This window comes from Anticarsia gemmatalis, chromosome 19, assembly GCF_050436995.1.
Source record: "Anticarsia gemmatalis isolate Benzon Research Colony breed Stoneville strain chromosome 19, ilAntGemm2 primary, whole genome shotgun sequence".
In the NCBI taxonomy this organism is placed as follows: domain Eukaryota; kingdom Metazoa; phylum Arthropoda; class Insecta; order Lepidoptera; family Erebidae; genus Anticarsia; species Anticarsia gemmatalis.
This window is the reverse complement of record NC_134763.1, coordinates 7,469,978-7,488,609: the sequence shown is the minus strand read 5'-3', so window position 1 is coordinate 7,488,609 and position 18,632 is coordinate 7,469,978. Positions and strand designations below refer to the sequence as shown.

The window sequence follows — 18,632 nt, the reverse complement described above, 5'->3', positions numbered from 1 at the left end:
GTTTTGAACCGAGTGACGCTAGTGACGCAGCGATGCACGTAGTAAAGTTTGATTGGGTTCGAATCCCGTGCCTAATTCACTGTTGTTTTAGGTAGGTAGGTTGAGATTTTTCGACATAACCTTCAGTTATTTATCTATCCAACTGGCTGTGACTGTGGTAAGTATCCGGGATAAAAATATACCTAGGTAGGTAAATATAAAGTATACATGCCAATCGCACGTTAGCGTGGCAAAAGAACAAGAACATAGTTGTTGTAGTAGTTGTCTTCGACTGGATATTGCAATAAATAACTTAAGCTAACTTACTGATTGCTTAAACAACCATCGTATTAATTGGTAAATAACCAGATAGGTAGATACAAGCAACGCTAGATGAAATTCGAACCAAAAATCCTTAACTCGGTATCTTCTTCTAATTTCTGTAAGTACCTACCTAGCTAAAAAATAAAATAGGTAAGTCGAAACTAATGCCATGCTGTAGTAGTACCTAACTAATATCAAACCATCCTGAAAATTCCATAATTTTTGATTTCATTCAAGACAAGGTGTGTAACGGGTATTGTATATTAATTCTGAAAAAATTATAACGATCCGATTTATTATTTCCGAATAAGGCGGGATATTAGCCATTATTAATAAAGCCTCGCGTTTATTTCTTGCAACAAGCGTTGGAATACTTTAGATGTCAACTTGAACGATGTCACTTTGACATCACATCACAATGTCGTTCGACTTGTCAAATGTCTTGTCTGTCAGTATTTGTGACACATTCGAGTCGGATGGGTGCATTAATATCTCCAAAATTAACTTAAATTAAATAAAACTTAATATAATTATTCAAATGTGAGTGATCCTGTGTAATGTACTAAAAATCTCAATCTCTGCGACATGATAGTTTAAGAGATCGTCCATACAGTGCCATAGTGTAATGTGCTAATAATTTGTGCAATATTTGACTAAAAAATCGTGAAAAATGTGTGAACAAGTTAATTTTGTTGATATTTTGGAGCCGAGGCGGACGCAGTCGGGGATATTTAGTTTTATGTCTCGGAATTGGCGTCCACAGAGGACGCAGATCTTGGACAGATACTGTTCACCACAGGACTTGAAGGATATTACTGCTAATTCAACTTACTTGGACGCTATCATAGAAGCAGTAAGTATAATTTCGCGCCATAAAGATTAGAAGCACTATAAACAAATGACCTAATTTTTTAAAGTGCCTTTTATTAGATAAGGAGCCTGTTACATTTAGGTTGGAGTCTAATCACGTTATAATTTGATGCTCTTTATAAAGTGAGATAACTTTATATCATACAATTCAAATTGATGACTTAACATACATAAACCATACCATAATCCTTACCAACCTACCTACCCATTAATGCTTATTTGATTAGAATCAAATGTCATAAAATATAGCTATTCTAATAAGACTGACGGGAAAAATACATACCATGCTTATTAGCTGAATGAAATGTTGTCAAACCCCACAAATAGACAACATTTCATAATATTAATGTGTTGTAAAACTGTACAAAATAGCTAGATTAAGTCTTCGTCTACATCATCAGCTATTACCTGTTCTCCAAAGTTTCACATGCCTTAATGGTGAATTGGACTTTACTGCCCTTGAGCACAGAACAATGTTAGATATTCTATACTCATATTTATTATACTCAATTAAATGTTTACAAATAGACCTTGTGTATAAACAAACACATAGACAAACTGTCTACTACTACAAGCTGAATCTGAATTTATTTTTATGTATTCAAACAGTGACGTGAACAAGGAACTTCATTCTCCACAAATAATTTTATTTAAATATTTGTATTAAACATCCAAAGTTTATTACATAGGCATGCCAAGACACAAACAGACAATCTAAGTAGTACCATTTCTAAACCATAGGTAACCCTTTTTAACTTGCTTTTATATTACAGGAATGTTCAAGAACAGGCCAAAGCAAAGCAAAGCTGCACCTAGAAGTGCAGAACTTTCTAGAAGAAATGGGCTTGGATAAGAAGATACACGTGATTAGATGGATGGGAGTGATCTTCCTCAAGATATCCTTCATGATGAAGATCAAATTATTTGTTAATGAAGCGGCTATTTTAAATGTAAGAATATTTTATTAAAAAGTATTGTTTGTAGGCTTCCCATTTAATTGAATTTTGTATGAAAAATTTGTCTGCTTTCTACAATGTCATGAATTAGCATGTGAGAAAATTAAATGTCCTTTGTATTTGAGTAACGGAGTAAGAGCAAAACTTGAATATTCTGGCTACATAATGAGCCTTGAATTTCCAATTGTCGAAAATTCTTGTATGTTTGTTTGTAGCTTAAATCAACAATGGGAAAGAATCCGGTACTGTTCCTGCCGACGCACAGGAGTTACGCGGACTTCTGTCTGATGACGTATCTGTGTTATCACTATGACATTGACTTTCCTGCTGTGGCTGCCGGCATGGGTATGTTACACACAGTTTACAGTTTAAAGTACTTTATTATATATTACACCTGATGGTTTAGGCATGAATCACACCCCTGTTTCATAATTTTAAAGCCTGGTTGCCATCGCAAGAGGAACGGACCCATGAATGACATCGTTAAACTCGCAAGCACAAACTGCATACTTATATTTCCACCAAAATGTAATTGCACTTGCGAGTTTAACGAAGTTAAAAAGCGATGGAAACTGGGCTTAAAGTTAGTATGTATTAAACGTCGAGCTTGTCGCTGTGTAACGGTCACGCAGCCAAACTTTACGCCGTATTCAGAACATTCTAATTAGAAAATACCCGTAGTACTTTGTTCCATTCAGGAATGTACCTCAATACCTTGTCAACATATACCTCATGCTCGAACTATAGATTCACTTACTTATTATTAACTGCAAAGTAAACAGAATCCTGACGACACACGCAGTTATGTACTGTTTACGGAAAATCTGACAGTAATCAGCTTATCACTAATTATTTCTAATTTTATAAAATATAGATACCATAAATGTTTTATCCTGTCAGTATAAGTTACAGTAAGATACAATTAATATATTCTACTAGCTGACCTTGCTGCCAATTTCGCTTGCGTCACAAAATTTTCCCCGTTTTTGTAACATTTTTTACCGGCACTTTGCTCCTATTGGTCGTAGCGTGATGATATATAGCCTCTAGCCTCCCTCGATAAATGGGCTATCTAACACTGAAAGAATTTTTCGAATCGGACCAATAGTTCCTGAGATTAGCGCGTTCAAACAAACAAACTCTTCAGCTTTATGATATTAGTATAGATTACTATCCCACTGCTGTGCAGGGATATCCTCTCTCAAGGTGAGAGAGGAGTTAAATCCTGACTCCAACAAGTCTGCATCGAAGACTTTGCACAGTAGTAATATGTAAATAACTATTAAATCAGATGATATTTTCACATCTACCTTTGTGTGTTCAGTCAACATAAACGAGTTCATTGTTTGTTCAAATTATTACCTTGTCGTGTCGTCGTAACATTGTCCACTATTTACATTTACAAAGTAAGTAAATACACTTATTAGACACATACTTTGTGTGGTATTAAAGATTTCGCGTATTATAAATTCTTCGTCAGTGAGCCTATTAATTACGATGCGACCTGCTCATTAAGCCTATTTTAAAAGTTCGGTCTGGTATTGGCAATTACCAAACTAAATATTCGTTTAAGGGAACAGATTATTGCGTTTTTCGTTATGCAAAAGTAATATCAACTAGTCGAGGTAACCGTGCCTAGTATGCTGCGTACCAATAAATAGGAACCATTCATATTAAAAATCTATGCTATTCAATTCTTAATTTTCGCGTTTCTGTTCAGCCGAGATGGCGTTGCTATGCTTCCCTGTGGTAATTAAATAAGACTACGCTATCCTTTCAAAACAAACCCAGGAAACGACACAATATATTAATTCCATTTTTTTTATTAATAAACAGATTTCTACTCAATGGCGGTAATGGGCCGTCGTATGCGTGAGACGTGCGCGTTTTACATCCGTCGCACGCTGGTCGGCGACCCGTTGTACGCGGCCACGTTGAAGCAGTACGTGCGAACTGTCGTGGCGAAGCACTGCGCGCCCGTCGAGTTCTTCCTAGAGGGCACTAGGAGTAGGAGCAATAAGAGTATGCCGCCTAAATACGGTGAGTGTTAGATTAGAGCTATTTGTATGAGTGTAATGTATGTAGTTTTTGTTAGGTGATTTGCAGTCCAAAAATAGTTTTCAGATTAGCACACCTGACAACTTCACACAACTCGTTCCAAAATAGTTTTAAACGCGTTGTGGTTCCTGTAAAATATTATTTCATTTATCGTGTTTTGATTGCTCCTAATTTTGATAGTAAATTGTATCATTACTAATAACTGTAGACTGGTTTTACTTATAAGCCCCCCTAAAAGCCTCAAATACATACAATGATATACATACATAAAAAAACGCATTTTTCTTCTAGAGGTAGGCAGAGAACGCCGCTCGCTATGATCCTTACAAGTTTCTCCATGCCGCATTCACATCTATACATCTATTGTCATACAGTCTCAAATGCCTTTCAAAACACCTAGTATCTCCATATAACAAGACTGTTTCTTCCAGGAATGTTATCAATGAGCCTAGTGCCGTTATTCGCACACGAAGTGACAGATATCACGATAGTACCGCTCAACATCAGCTACGATCGTCTTATGGAACACTCGCTCTTCGCCTATGAACACCTCGGAGTGCCTAAGCCGAAGGAATCTACTGGGGTATGTTATATTATACCTACTGGCCTATTTATACTTACAATTACATATTTTTCCCGTGGAAGTGGATAGCAACAAAAGAACATTAGATACTTGCTACCCTTACTAAGTTTTTTAACACAATAGTTCGGATAGTAGTAGAAAAGGTCGGAAAAACTTGTAGATAACAATGGGTAAGAAAGTTTTTAAAGTTTAGGCCTTAGTTTGACGAAATGACATGTACGTCTGTTATTAGAAGCATTTTAAATGATTGATGTTAAAGAGGGTTCGTATTTACCCATTTGAATGGAATTTAAGTGTGCCATAAATATGTAGTCACGCGAGTTCAAAAAGCGTTTATCCGTTACTAAGTGATTGGCTGATAAACAACGCACAGGTACGGGGATTCCTTACGCAATGTAGAGGAGCGCCAAGAGAGGATTTTTGGAAATTCCTCCAAAAAGTTGGCGAAATCCCACGCGAGCAAAGCCGCTGGCAAAAACCTAGTATATTCATAAACAGTCATAAAGTAATCATATATTTTATAACAACTAATCAGTTAATACTAATACTAGGCCGTTGTATAATCGATGTTATCGCACGTAAATAGTTGAGGGCTTTCCTTTATATCAATAATATTACATATTACGCTATAAAGCGGACAACGCCTTCATATCTAAGTTTAACACGTATCTTCTACTGATAATAATAGTAATAACCTTTGAACTTCTAAGACAACTAATAGTTTAGTGGGATTACGTTTGTACGGATGTACTTATAATGACTATATTTTTGGTTGGCGATTCATAATTTTTTTTTGTGAAGAAAATACAAATGAATTACGGAAGTTTCATATTTACTAAAATGTGCGTCTTACAATTTTAAATGTGTTTGTAAAAGTATTTACAAACAGAATTTTAAGATTCACAGAATCAGGTGGCATATCTGACGTTTTGTATGTGGTTCATTTGTCAGGAGCCGATTTTTATCATCGGATAATTGAATCTAAGGAATAATTTAGAGAACTTATCCTCGTAAATACATTTGATATTGGGCTCTAAAGCCTTCTAAATTCGTCTTCGTCTTAACGAATTGAATATGCAACAAGCAACTTTCTTTCTTTCAAAATTAGCTTGTTTGTTCCGGTTGAACCGCATTTTTAGTCCACTTGGTGTTAACAAATGAGGATTACATAATGATCAGCAACATATAAGGCGTGGAGTTAAAGAAATTACTAGACACCATGTCGTGTATGTATTCATAATTTTATGATTCTCCTTTTTCTTCTTCCGGAAGAGTGAAAATCACTATTTTTTTAACCCATGACTTTCTCTTTGCTGGGCAAGATCTCCTCCCGAAGGAGGGAGGAGTTAGACCTTGAGGTTTGGACTCGCATTGGGGACTTTGCATGCCCTCAAGAAAAACAAGAAATCTTTATTTTCTTGAGTCATTGTTCTAAGCGAATATTCGTGTTGCATTTTAAAGCAATCAAAGATTCCTTCCATTGCATTTTATCAAGCCATATCTATATATCATATGAAAATTACCGGCCAATAAGTATATTATGCTGTTTCGCTAAGTTGTTTGAATCACTGATTTTTAATTATCTGTACAACCATGTTAAGCCCTTTTTATCAGATAAACAACACGGATTTGTAAAAAACAGATCCACCGTAACTAACTTATTAGTATACAAGAACATCCTTTGTAAAAGCTTTGCGACAAGAGGTCAAGTAGATGCCGTCTACACTGACTTTTCAAAGGCCTTCGATAAAGTCAGCCATAACCTGCTCTGTAAAAAACTTGCCTCGTACGGAATTCAGGGTAACTTACTTCGTTGGATATGTTCCTATTTAAGTAACCGAAGTCAATTGGTTGCTTTAAAGGGATACCTTTCGGCACCTATTGAAGTTTTTTCTGGGGTACCACAGGGGTCCCACTTAGGCCCCCTTTTCTTTATAATATTTATAAACGACCTGGTCGAGCGTCTGCACTGCGATTGTCTTATGTATGCTGACGATTTGAAAATTTTCACCAACGTTACATCTCTTGACGACTGTCAGAAACTACAACAAGACCTATGTGCTGTATCCGATTGGTGTAAAAGAAACAGAATGTTCTTAAATATCAATAAATGTTTTGTTATTTCGTTTTCAAATAAACGTAATAAAATTACTAACATCTATACTATAGGCGGACAGGTGCTCAACAGATCAACTGTTGCCAAGGACCTGGGCATCTGGTTTGATGACAAGCTTTCTTTTAGACCTCATTATCAGCATGTATTTACAAAGGCAAACCAAATGCTTGGCTTTGTCTTACGTTCAACTAAAGAATTTAGGAAATCTCGCAGTGTGCTCTGTCCTTATTACGCATTAGTAAGGAGTATTCTCGAATACGGTTCCCCTATTTGGTCTCCATACTACAAGGTACACATTAATGACATAGAGCGTGTTCAGAGAAGATTCCTCAGAATTTTATATTATCGTCAGCATCTAGGTCGCCCGTATCCTGATTACACGCAACGGCTCGCGAAGTTTGGGGTTCAATCTTTGGAAATCCGTCGTGAATACTTTGATTTTGTTTATTTCTATAAAATATTACATTCCTTAATCGACTGTACCGCACTACTTTCGTGTATCTCTTTTAATATTAAATATAGCGAACGTAGGTCAAACCGCGTTCATCTGTTTGCATTGCAAATACACAAAAATAATATTTCATATTATAACCCTATGGTAAGGATGGCTAGACAATATAATGACATGGCAATAAATAATCAACAAGTGGATATTTTCAACCCAAGTTTTACGTCATTCGCAAGGTGTGTGAAAGATATCCTCTATTCCAATTAATTAGCACAGTTTGGACTTAATGTTTCCGATTGAACCATGTTACCACCAACAAATAACGCATGTTAATGTAATATACCGGTGATTGTAAGAGGTTGTGTTTATTTAAACACAGTCTCTTTCAATTATTTGGTTGGCACTTAGGTTATGTACTTACATACATTCATATCTCGATGTTTATATGTTATTTTCATTGTACGCACATATTTTGAAATGCAACCCAGAGTTGAAACAATATGATATAATTAATGTATTTTGTTTGGTTGTAATTTGTTTTGTGTGTCAATAAAGAAAAATAAAATAAAATAAAATATCTACCCATAAAAATCACTGAATCTTATTAAATGAATAGATCTAAATAAAAACTACGTAAGTATTGCAAATACACTTAATACAGCTAAGTTTATGTATCTATACGAAAGCCTTCAAACGAGTGGATTCACCTCACATGAAGGCAATCAAGTCGCCTGCATCGACACCTTGACCGGAGATCAGTAAACGATAACAATTCTCACTTATTACTTTTATATAGATATTATACATATTATCACTCTATCTGATAACCACTCGTTTCGTGTCCTACGATATTATTATGAACCCACTTATATTATAAATGCGAAAGTTTGTTAGGATGGATGGATACCTATTACTAAACTAAATATAGAGTAAAACTACTGAAAGGAACTTACATTCGCACATAGGATACTGTTCCACGGGAAATCTATTCATGCGAACGAAGTCGCGAACGGAAACTAGTACAATATACCTAATACACATAATATTTTAATACTTACTTTGATAATACAAAATTCTTAACATTTATTTAGTTCACATCTTTGTTACAATCCCACAAAAAAAATGTTATTTCTGCACCTATAATTCGAGCATAATCTAATACGGCATATATTTTTACGCACATTTCAAGGTAATAGTTACGTTCTCGGGCGTGTTTCGACCCAAATAATTCCGGTTGTCAACCGACACACCTCTGTCTGTTGTATAATGAAGTTTATTAGGCAATCACTAGTATTAGTCAGTATTACGATTACCCATTTTCATTCACACCTACGTTTTACATGCTTTAATTATCTAGATCACAAAATAACTACAATCAATTGGGTACTTGCCTACCAGCCAAATCAATATGTCAAAAACTCGTTATAGTACAGAAATACGGTGTAGTGACGTCACAGTTTCGTATTTTCGTTGGTATCAAATTAGTGCCTAATAAAATGCTTTAGTCTGTATTCTTTACAATTTCTACATTACATTAAAGATGAACATTTTACGAGTACAAGTTTAATAATTTTTCGTTAACCCATTCAACTACCCATTTGAGATTGAGTACGATATTGTTTTTTTTTAAGATTGGTACCTTCAGAAATGAGAGTCCAATACCCTTAACATTGAAATACTGCCGTAAATAATTTTAATTGTAGTTAATTAAAATTATTTACGGCAGTTCTACAACCAAATTCAGAAAACCAATCAAATACATATTAAACAAATTATAACTGCTTTTTACTCACGGCTGCAGTTTCCCATTTTTGTGTGAAACGATTTAAAAAATCCTTGTACAAAAATATCGTTTTTATTAATATAAAAGTTCCGGTGCACAATCCAGTTATACCACGGCTAATTAAAATTTTGGTTTTGAGAGAAATCGAAGGTGACTTTTTATTACCATATTTTTGATTTCGATTTTGTGTCGTATTATCACACTAGCTAACATTCGCAGCTACATTATATATAAAAAATTAATAGCTATGTTTAGTACCTATTTTCACTCCTATTTTGGTGATTGCCTACTATATGCTTTGTAGAAAGCAGACGTCTTCTGTTTTCTGTATAGTGTATGATACGCTCCCTCTACTTGTTGTGCGGTGTAAGCCGTGTAACCCCCGGTTTCTGAGGCACATTTAACGGTAGTTTATCTGTTCAGTAGCGTCAAAACTCATATAAAAAGAACGTTATTGAATAGATATACTACCGCTAAATGTACTCAGAAACCGGGGGTTAGTCTATTACCTTCCCTCAAGAGTGTAACGGAGTGTAACACAGAAATATATTTTAGGCTATCTAACTGTATAAAATTCTGAACAAGTACCTAACGAAAAAATCTCAGCTTAAACAAAAAGACAGTAAGATTAGTCATATAATTTTATCGTAGGTTCGGAACAACATATCTGTCGATAGATTACACAATTATTAGACTTTGTCCATCAATAAGTAGTATGATAATTTGATAATAGTATTTGCGACGTTGTTTCTGCTAGCCGTCAATATTTGACATTGTGGACCTTGATTCATTGCGTGTTTACCTCCACAGAAACAGTCAAGGAGACTACAGATTTATGTTAAATCTAGCTTGTTTTAATATTTATCGTTATTTTTGCACAATATTAGGATTTTCTATCTCTCAATATTAGGAAATAAATAGGACGTGATTGTCTTATTAAAATGTATCGTTGAAAAATAGCTTACATAACAAAATTATCAAAATAAGTATTTATAGTTCCTGAGATTTAAGCCACTATCAAATAAACAGTTATAGGAATGAAGAAAAAAAAAATATTAGTCAGAAAAATTTTGCTGTTTAGGGCCGTTCACTTACAGATTTAATTTATTTTATTATGTGTTAATCACTATTATACGCAAATGAGCAAAAGTTTAGCGTCATGGTATAATAGGAAGTGAGATAAATATCACACATTTTTGTATCATCGTAATAAATTAAAATTAATCACGCCTTTGTCATGATATTTATGAGCCGTAGTACTGGATTTAAGTTTTCAAATGAAGTCAAGTTTACGAAGTTTTTTTACAGAAGTCAAGTTATTGATGCTCAATTTCATTAATAACATATGCCTATTTCCCGCATAAATATTAATCTTCTAAAGCCTGTCTAATCCATATGTTGCGTAACAAGGATAACCAGAATATGTAAAAGCATTCCAAAAGTAAAAACCTTTGACCTACAGTCGGTAGAACTCAGTCCAAATACAGGAGATACTTATTATAAGATGTATCAGTGTAAATAAAAATAATAAAAACAGCACCACCTTTGTGGACATACCTTTTACCTCTAGTCTTTATTATATGTTTATCCCCCTTGGAAACGAAGTGTATGTAGGTATTTCGGTATGTGTTAATACCACTATCTGTCTTATACAATCTAATGCATGCTATTATCATGTAAATGCGAATGACAACAACCAGCTAATATTAGTAATCAAATAATGACCGATTATTTTACAACGAGTTATTATTATGTAACATCAACTAACATGTATCCATGCGGATGCAATTCTTTTAAGAATTAGGCAGAAGAAATTGTGTGAGTTTCTTCATATCGTAAGAGTTTCAAAGTCTAAATTCTAATAATGATAACTTTTGAGAGGCGATAATGTTATGTTACTCATCATGACTCATCAAAAGATAGAACAATACATTAGACACATTAAGTTGAAATTGGATGATATTGTAATTATACCTGAACAACTTATCCCTAACATTTCATGGACATAATATGCCCAAAACATTTATTTTTTCTTAATTAACCTGTTGAGTGTCCCACTACAGAGCAAGAGCCTTTCCCCCTCAAATCACCCCTCAAATAATTTGTTAATCAAGTTAATTTCAAACTTCATTTAACGGAGTAGCAATTGCACTGGCTATTTTCGTCATTTATTTTTGTAAAATCTTTTAAACCTACCTAGTTTCATACTCTCGTAAATCAGTTTAACTATAAAACCCACCGGTTAAGAATTCATCTAAGTAGTTACATAACACTCATGAATATACGGCCTTTACGCTTAGTTTCCATTAGAATAAGCCACGTGTTTACGCACAGTGGAGTCATATTTCCCGTGGCGTGATCTTCAACCTCACACGTACGATGCCTGCACTAATATTTACACTAGAGCTGAGCATATTTACTACGATATTCATTGCTAATAGCTATTGTTATAAATCACGTATGATTTTTATAATATTCTATTGAACTCGCCTTGATAAGTAACTTTAAAGATTTAAAGAAATTTTTATGCATGTAGGTGATTTTGTCTTTTGTTTTTCAAGCCGCCCGTAGGTTTTCAACATGGCGTATAACAGATCTTTATATTTTAGGCGTTGCATGTGCCTTCCAAAGCCACCGAGCTATCGAATGTCCGCCAAAGGGTTGCTTACCCTGCTCGTAATTTACAAATCTATAATCGCGGTTGGCTCTGAGCGTCTTTAGTTTACAAAATTATAGTTATCTTCCTTATTTTAATGGATATAATAACCTACCTACGACATTTTTTTTTCAATCTAGCTTAAACTCTCAATTTCCTTTCAGGGTTTACTAAAAGCGCTGCACAGTCTAAACGACCACTTCGGCAGCATCTACATCAACCTGGGCACTCCATTCTCAGTCAAAGAGTTCCTTAAGAACAACACGGAACATTCCAGAGAAACGCTCAAACCTGTAGACTTGCAGCAACTTACACCAGAACAGTTCAAACAAGTGCAATCTATTGCCGACTATGTAATTACTCTGCAACAGAAGAGTACAGTCGCTACGATATCTAATCTTCTGTCTTTAGTTCTAATGCAGAGTGTGATAAAGAACGAGTTGTTAGATTACGAGAATGTTCTGCTCGAGGTTGAATGGATGGTGACAGTGTTAAGGAATCTAGGAGCGTCGGTGTTTGAGAACGATGTAAAGAGTAGTGTGGAAAGGATCCTGGTGGTTCATGGGAAGATGATGAGACTGGATAAGGAGAGACGGTTACGATTGGTGTCTGGAGTGCTGATGGATTTGTCTGGCGATGTCAAGAAGAAGATGAAAGGTAAGTTTCTATTGAATATTTACTTACCGTTCTGTAGGTATTTTATGTAGTTTAATTGATATTTCAAATTAAGGACGAAATGTTATTTGTAACTAGGTCTTCTGTTTGTTCTTGAGCTGGGTTTTGGAACAAAAATAACTATCTTGATGCTAAATTGAAAGCTACTCGTGATTTATCTGTTTATAAGACCATGCTATTTTTCTCAAATATACATTATTAACCATATTCTAATAAATATGCGAATATTCTCTTACGCACTACGATATCAAAACATAGAATTATACGGCCTTGACCGAATTAATATGCAAATTGTTTTAAATATCAGTCACGCCTTACTTAGACAGTCGTAATTAACACATTTTAGACGTCATAACAAAACAAAGTTGTTTGGTACAGTTAGCAATAAAACACACCCTATTAATTAAATGTCAAAATTAATCATTTAAGTGTCAATAGTTTTCTATGTATTGCTCAATCGGTAGGTATTGCTTAGAACAGTCATTACGTGTGACTAACATACGGCATTACTTTTCAATTTCCCCGCTGCATGTTTACTATTATAGGATAGAGGAGCTCGTGGCTTAGTTTACAACAGCCGCACGGATCGATCTCTGAGGTTAAGCTACGCTCGCCGAGGTTGTTCCGTGGATGGGTGACCATCTTATACATGTCGAGTTCCTCCGTGTTTCGGAAGGCACGTTAAATTGTGGGTCCCGGCTGTCATTTTCGAAGATCTTTGACAGTCGTTAACAGTAGTCAGAAGCTTGAAAGTCTGACAACCAGTCTTACCGAAGGGTATCGTGTTAATACCTAAGTAACTGGGTTGTGGAGGTCAGATAGGCAGTCGCTCCATGTAAAACACTGGTATCCAGCTGCATCCGGTGAGACTGGAAGCCGACTCCAACATAGTTTGGAACAAAGGCTAAGCGAATATATATATGTTTACTATTATAAGGAATTGTTAATGTACCGCCTATATAAAAAAACCTTGTAGTTTTAGCTCGCTAATTGGACCCAATCATCTTAACCGTAAGAAGACTGAAAGAGACAAACCGAACAAGAAGTATTGAGTAACTTTCGACAAAACGATTCATTTATCATGATTTCTATAAAAAAACTTTTTGAAAAGTCAGCATGACAATTGTCTTCAGCAATTATAAATTCGATGAAAATATTCAATAGATATACGTGTGTTCAGGAAGTATAGGCGTATGAGTTACCTTCACCTCATGATACGATTCAATTGCATAACTTTACATAGAAAATCGTTTATTTTCATTGAATGAATAGGTACTCATTATCTAGGAAACAAAAGACCTTATTTTTAGTATGAATTAATTTGACTATTTAATCAATTAATTTACATGTTAATTTAAAAACTTCTAGCTACTGAGAAAATTCCAAAATCCTTATACCGACACTGAACCCAGGACCAGTCTGCCAGCCAGTCAGATATATGTAATAGGTTCAAATATCAATAACAATAATCTAGTGATAAGATATGATCTATCTATAATCAAAAACATTCGATATCCATTGATAACGTAGACCCAAGCAAACAAAACATACGTCACTATGAACAATTCATTGCTTCCGTAATAGATTACATTTGCAGAAATATACAGGATTATGTCATTTTTTATGATACTCGTGTGTTACGTCATAAGACTTACAGTTACTTTTTACTTGTTAAAAATAATAGATTTTACATCCTAAAAAGTTCTTAAAATGTGAATGTATGATACATATAATCTTTACCAAGTGCACCGACATTATATTGTCTTAGATTTGTATAAAGCTAGATATATATGATTTAAGGTCTGAAATCATAATACTTGATAATGCGTTCCATATTATCGGCTCACTAAAACATTACTACTACCAACATTAGTTATACCTGTAAGTTAATAATTAATCGTTAATGTTCGCAGGTCACATACTAGAAGCGCAAACAATGGTAGTAGCAGTACCTATTATCCAGTTGCAGTTATACGTGAACCCAATACTGCACTACTTAGTGCCGCCAGCGATATTGTGCCTGATTGTGCATAAACAACCAGTTAATAAAGGTATATATTTATTTTTATATCTACATATTTTCTTTTCTATGCATCCGTTGCGCAGTGGTTAAGGTCTACACTTAGCAATAATATGATTATTTATTTGTGCGATTCCACTAATAGTTGTTTCGGGTCTGGTTGTACTTTGTGTCCGTTGTTTATATGATTGTAAAAGTTCTCGTAACAGAATACAAGAGCAATTCTTGGGGCGTGTGGAGTAGGCTTTAAAAAAAAATACAATAATGTGAAATGAATTCACGTTACCCTTTGGGCTTGTAAAATAAAAATGTATATAATTTTCTATTGTAACATTACAGCGAAATTGCAAGCGGACTATCATCGTGCAAGAAAACTGCTTAGCCATGAATTCTTCCACTTAGAAAGCACAGAAGTTGAAGTGAGTACAATCTATTTAACAGTTATTATAATAGTTTTTAAATTTAAAACCAAGGAATGTGATATTTTTTTAAGAGCCCACATTTATTCAAGCGCTTGTTTTAATCTGTACGTTAAAGCATGATATATTTTAACAGATTATAACGAACCTTATTTAAATTGCAGACATTCAACAAATCCCTGGAGTACTGCATACAAAACAATGTGCTATCTCACTCTGGTGAGATGTACTGTCTCGGCGCGGATACTAAACTGCAGTACTTGCTCAAGTGGTCCGTGTGGCCCGCACTCACCACGCTGCTTAAGTGCATCAATGTTACTACACAGGTACTTACTGGTTTTAATTTATATAATTTTAGCAATTAACTCTTGTTCCTTCCTCCCCTTGTTCTTGAAATTACAATGTAAGCTTATTTTGCGATGCATTTTTGATATGGTAACCTTTATGAAGTTTGACAACTAGCATTTAGACAACTTTACGAGTGATTATAGATTTCATATTTTTTGTGTAGATAGGAAATTGACAGTGTTATAAATGCAAAGCATGTTTAAAATAGGTAGCTAACTATACCTAACACGATATAACTAGGATTTTTAATCGTATATTTTATTTTAAGTTTTGCTCTTATTCCAGCACTCAAGCGTGGCTCACAAAGAAGCTCTAAAGCTTGTCCAACAACGCGTGGAGTCAGACCACTGTCACCCATACTGTCTCAGTCTGGAGAGTACTAACAATTGTCTGCAAGGACTTGTAGCCGCCGGCGCTTTACGAAAACTCAAAACGTAAGCAAATTATCTATTTCTACACAGCTTAACATATTTTTCGACCTTGTTACCATATTGTTGGACAAAGGTTTCCCCTAAACTCCAGCTTAACATATACATAAAACAAATCGGTCAATAGTTCCTCTTTCAATTATATAAATGAAATATGACATAAATTATATTAATGAGTACGATCAACTACAGTAACGTACACAAACGTACACGCACACGTCCGTATACGTTGTTTTTGAATGTCATAAAAATAAGAGCTCATGAGGAAAATATTTAAGCGTTTCTATTATTCAAAGTGAAAATATATTCTTGTATATTTTGTTATAAAATAATGTTTTAAATTCTCATTCTTTGTTTCAGTGAACAAGACATAACCTATGAAGTAGTGCAAAACGTAATGGCGGAATGTGAAAACCTAGTCAACACAATTATACCGCAGTTTACTGTCGACTTCGGTAGCAGTAACACTGTGGTTCTAGACCATAAAGCTTTGTCTAGGCTGTAAATAGTTATAGAAATACCTTACGTTACCTTAAATAACTAGTGGAAGTGCTTAGAAACAAATATGTGATGTGACGGCTTGCTCAGTAAAATAGCGAAATAACAAATGTATGATGATGTATGAAATTGTGTGATTTGTGGTTACAGTTACCAGTATTTACAGTATAATTTAACCGTTAGTTTAGTGGCTGATCCCAATAACATATCTCCGATAGACCTATAAAGGTTGCCATGTCAAGAAATAAATAGAAGATTAACTTGTATATAGAATTATGATTTGTCTGTATGTATTTGGTATTATTTTGTATCAGAATAATTGAATGCATTTTTCTTGTTATATTACGGGTTTATTTCATTTATTTCTGAAATATAATGTCATATTGATTGTCATTGAATGTAAGTAATAGTCCATTTTCATTATGATCAAAATACTTGTTTATAGAATAAGATTGAAATCACCTTGTGTACATCAAGGAGTAAAGGTTTCTTATATATTTGGGCAAGAAATGGATTAAAATCCTCAGCGCGGTATGGTCGAGGTTTTATGTATATGTAGTTGAAAAGATGTGAGTTCAGTATGCATTTCATTGTAAAAAAACAGTTGAATTTGTAGAAAAAAATATTTTACTTACTGTGGTTGTTTGTGTCTCAGCATTTTGTGGTAACACTACATTTGGTTATTTAATTATTAAAAAACAATTATCTACGTATGATTAATATATAATATACTTATGAGACAACATGAGGAATAGATCACGGAGTAAATAAAAAACAGGATAACCAAGACTAATTTCAGTCGAAAGCTCTTTAATAGGTATATCTGTATTTTCCAATATTTAGTATTAATTGTGGGTTGTTTCATAGTAATCGTACCTGTAGATACTTAGCTAGTTTGTAATCGTATACTGTATTTACATTGTGATATAACATTGCCAATTCCATTCAACATTAGTCATAACTTATATTCGCTTGTTAGATTAGAAATATTATATATAGTTGCCATGGTAAATAATACTTAGGGCTGATATTGTCATCTTTTGATAACTAATTAAAGAATATTTCGGATGATCTTGACATAATTTTCTGCATCTCGGCATCTACGCACCTAACTTGTCACCAACCTCATTGATGTCGGCGGCCTCATATAAAAGGTGTAGCCTTTATAGGTCTGCAAATAGCAAACATCACGCTTGTGAAGTATTTCAAATCGTTTTAATAATTTTAATCCACGAACGTTTCGGAAAAGCTGTTGTTTGCTGCCTTCATAGTCACCGTCTACAATTCGTCGACATGTATCCATTTTAGGTCAAAATCATAATTAATTATAGTTATCTGATGTTGAGGACGCCAGCCCTTATTAAACAATGTTAACCACAAACTAATATTAAGTCTTAGTGTGAAACGCCATTCCAACATAATGGTATTTTTACTCATTACTTCCATATAATGTATTCTTCCAAAAGTTGTTAATGGCATTTTATTTTTTCATTCAACGTATTATCGCAAAAATATTTCACATTTAAAACTATTTCCAGCCAGTATTGTATGTAAATATATCTATTGTTTTGTTAAGTTTTAAATTTTTTCTATATATTTCAGAAAGAATTACGTAGATTATTCAAATAATTATTTGAAGCTACAAAAAATTAGCAAAAGTAAGCTGTTAAATAAATTTATATTTATTTTGGTACGGGAATTCCTGTTTCATTCGAATTTCCATTGCTATTTCTGAGTGCTTTTCTAATTAAACCAACCGATTTCGTAAGACAGAAAAAGCACTTAAATCCTAAAGTATAAGGCCATGAGCCTGCTCGCCTATTGTCGCGGAGAGAGGGTGCGGAGAAACGAAGGAATGTTTCCAATACTATTGTGGTGATAGGATTAGACAGCCTAGGTTCTGCGTTACCGAACCTAGCTACTTCTAGGGTGCGCCGCAGGAAGGGTTGTAACCCATTAGATTGTACCACTAAAGAGTAGGGAGGTTTTGACACTATTGGTTAATATTTCTCAGTTTCTACGCACCGCAGTTTCGCTCCGTGTCAATAGACAGGTGGCTTAATTCCTGCATATGTAATGCTCATGCATTTTTAATCGTTGTTAGTTTCTTAGTTAAATTGTTAAGTTAATTTTACTTAATTATGAGCTGCAATATTTTGTATTTATACGTCAGTATTTATATGTGTTTTAATGTATTCTGTTTGTGAATTTGTGATAGCGAGAGTGAAGTATTGTTATAATGTTAAGTTTGAAATAAACTCTGGAACATCTGACATTTTTTTTCTTGTTATACTTCATAGTGTGTCTGTAATAAGCTTGCAGTAAATTTAGATCGCAAGAAACAATAGGTTAAGTCAGACTGGCTCGACTTCAAGAAGTCAGTAATGGTGAATAATTAATATAATATATTCAATACAAATAACACATAATATTTAAACCATAGCCACCAACTAATGTTGTTTCTCGTTGCA

General features: G+C 34.2%; 1 protein-coding gene across 1 annotated transcript; it reads left to right on the top strand.

Moving 5' to 3' along the window:
• Nucleotides 1–753: 753 nt before the first annotated feature.
• Gnpat (dihydroxyacetone phosphate acyltransferase) lies at nt 754–18,623 on the top strand. The gene is made up of 11 exons (XM_076126984.1): nt 754–1,156; nt 1,947–2,123; nt 2,345–2,474; nt 3,966–4,169; nt 4,619–4,770; nt 11,938–12,430; nt 14,362–14,499; nt 14,808–14,887; nt 15,052–15,213; nt 15,521–15,669; nt 16,024–18,623. The coding sequence occupies exons 1-11, from the start codon at nt 974–976 to the stop codon at nt 16,166–16,168; spliced, it is 2,013 nt and encodes a 670-aa protein (XP_075983099.1). The 5' UTR covers nt 754–973; the 3' UTR covers nt 16,169–18,623.
• Nucleotides 18,624–18,632: the final 9 nt, after the last annotated feature.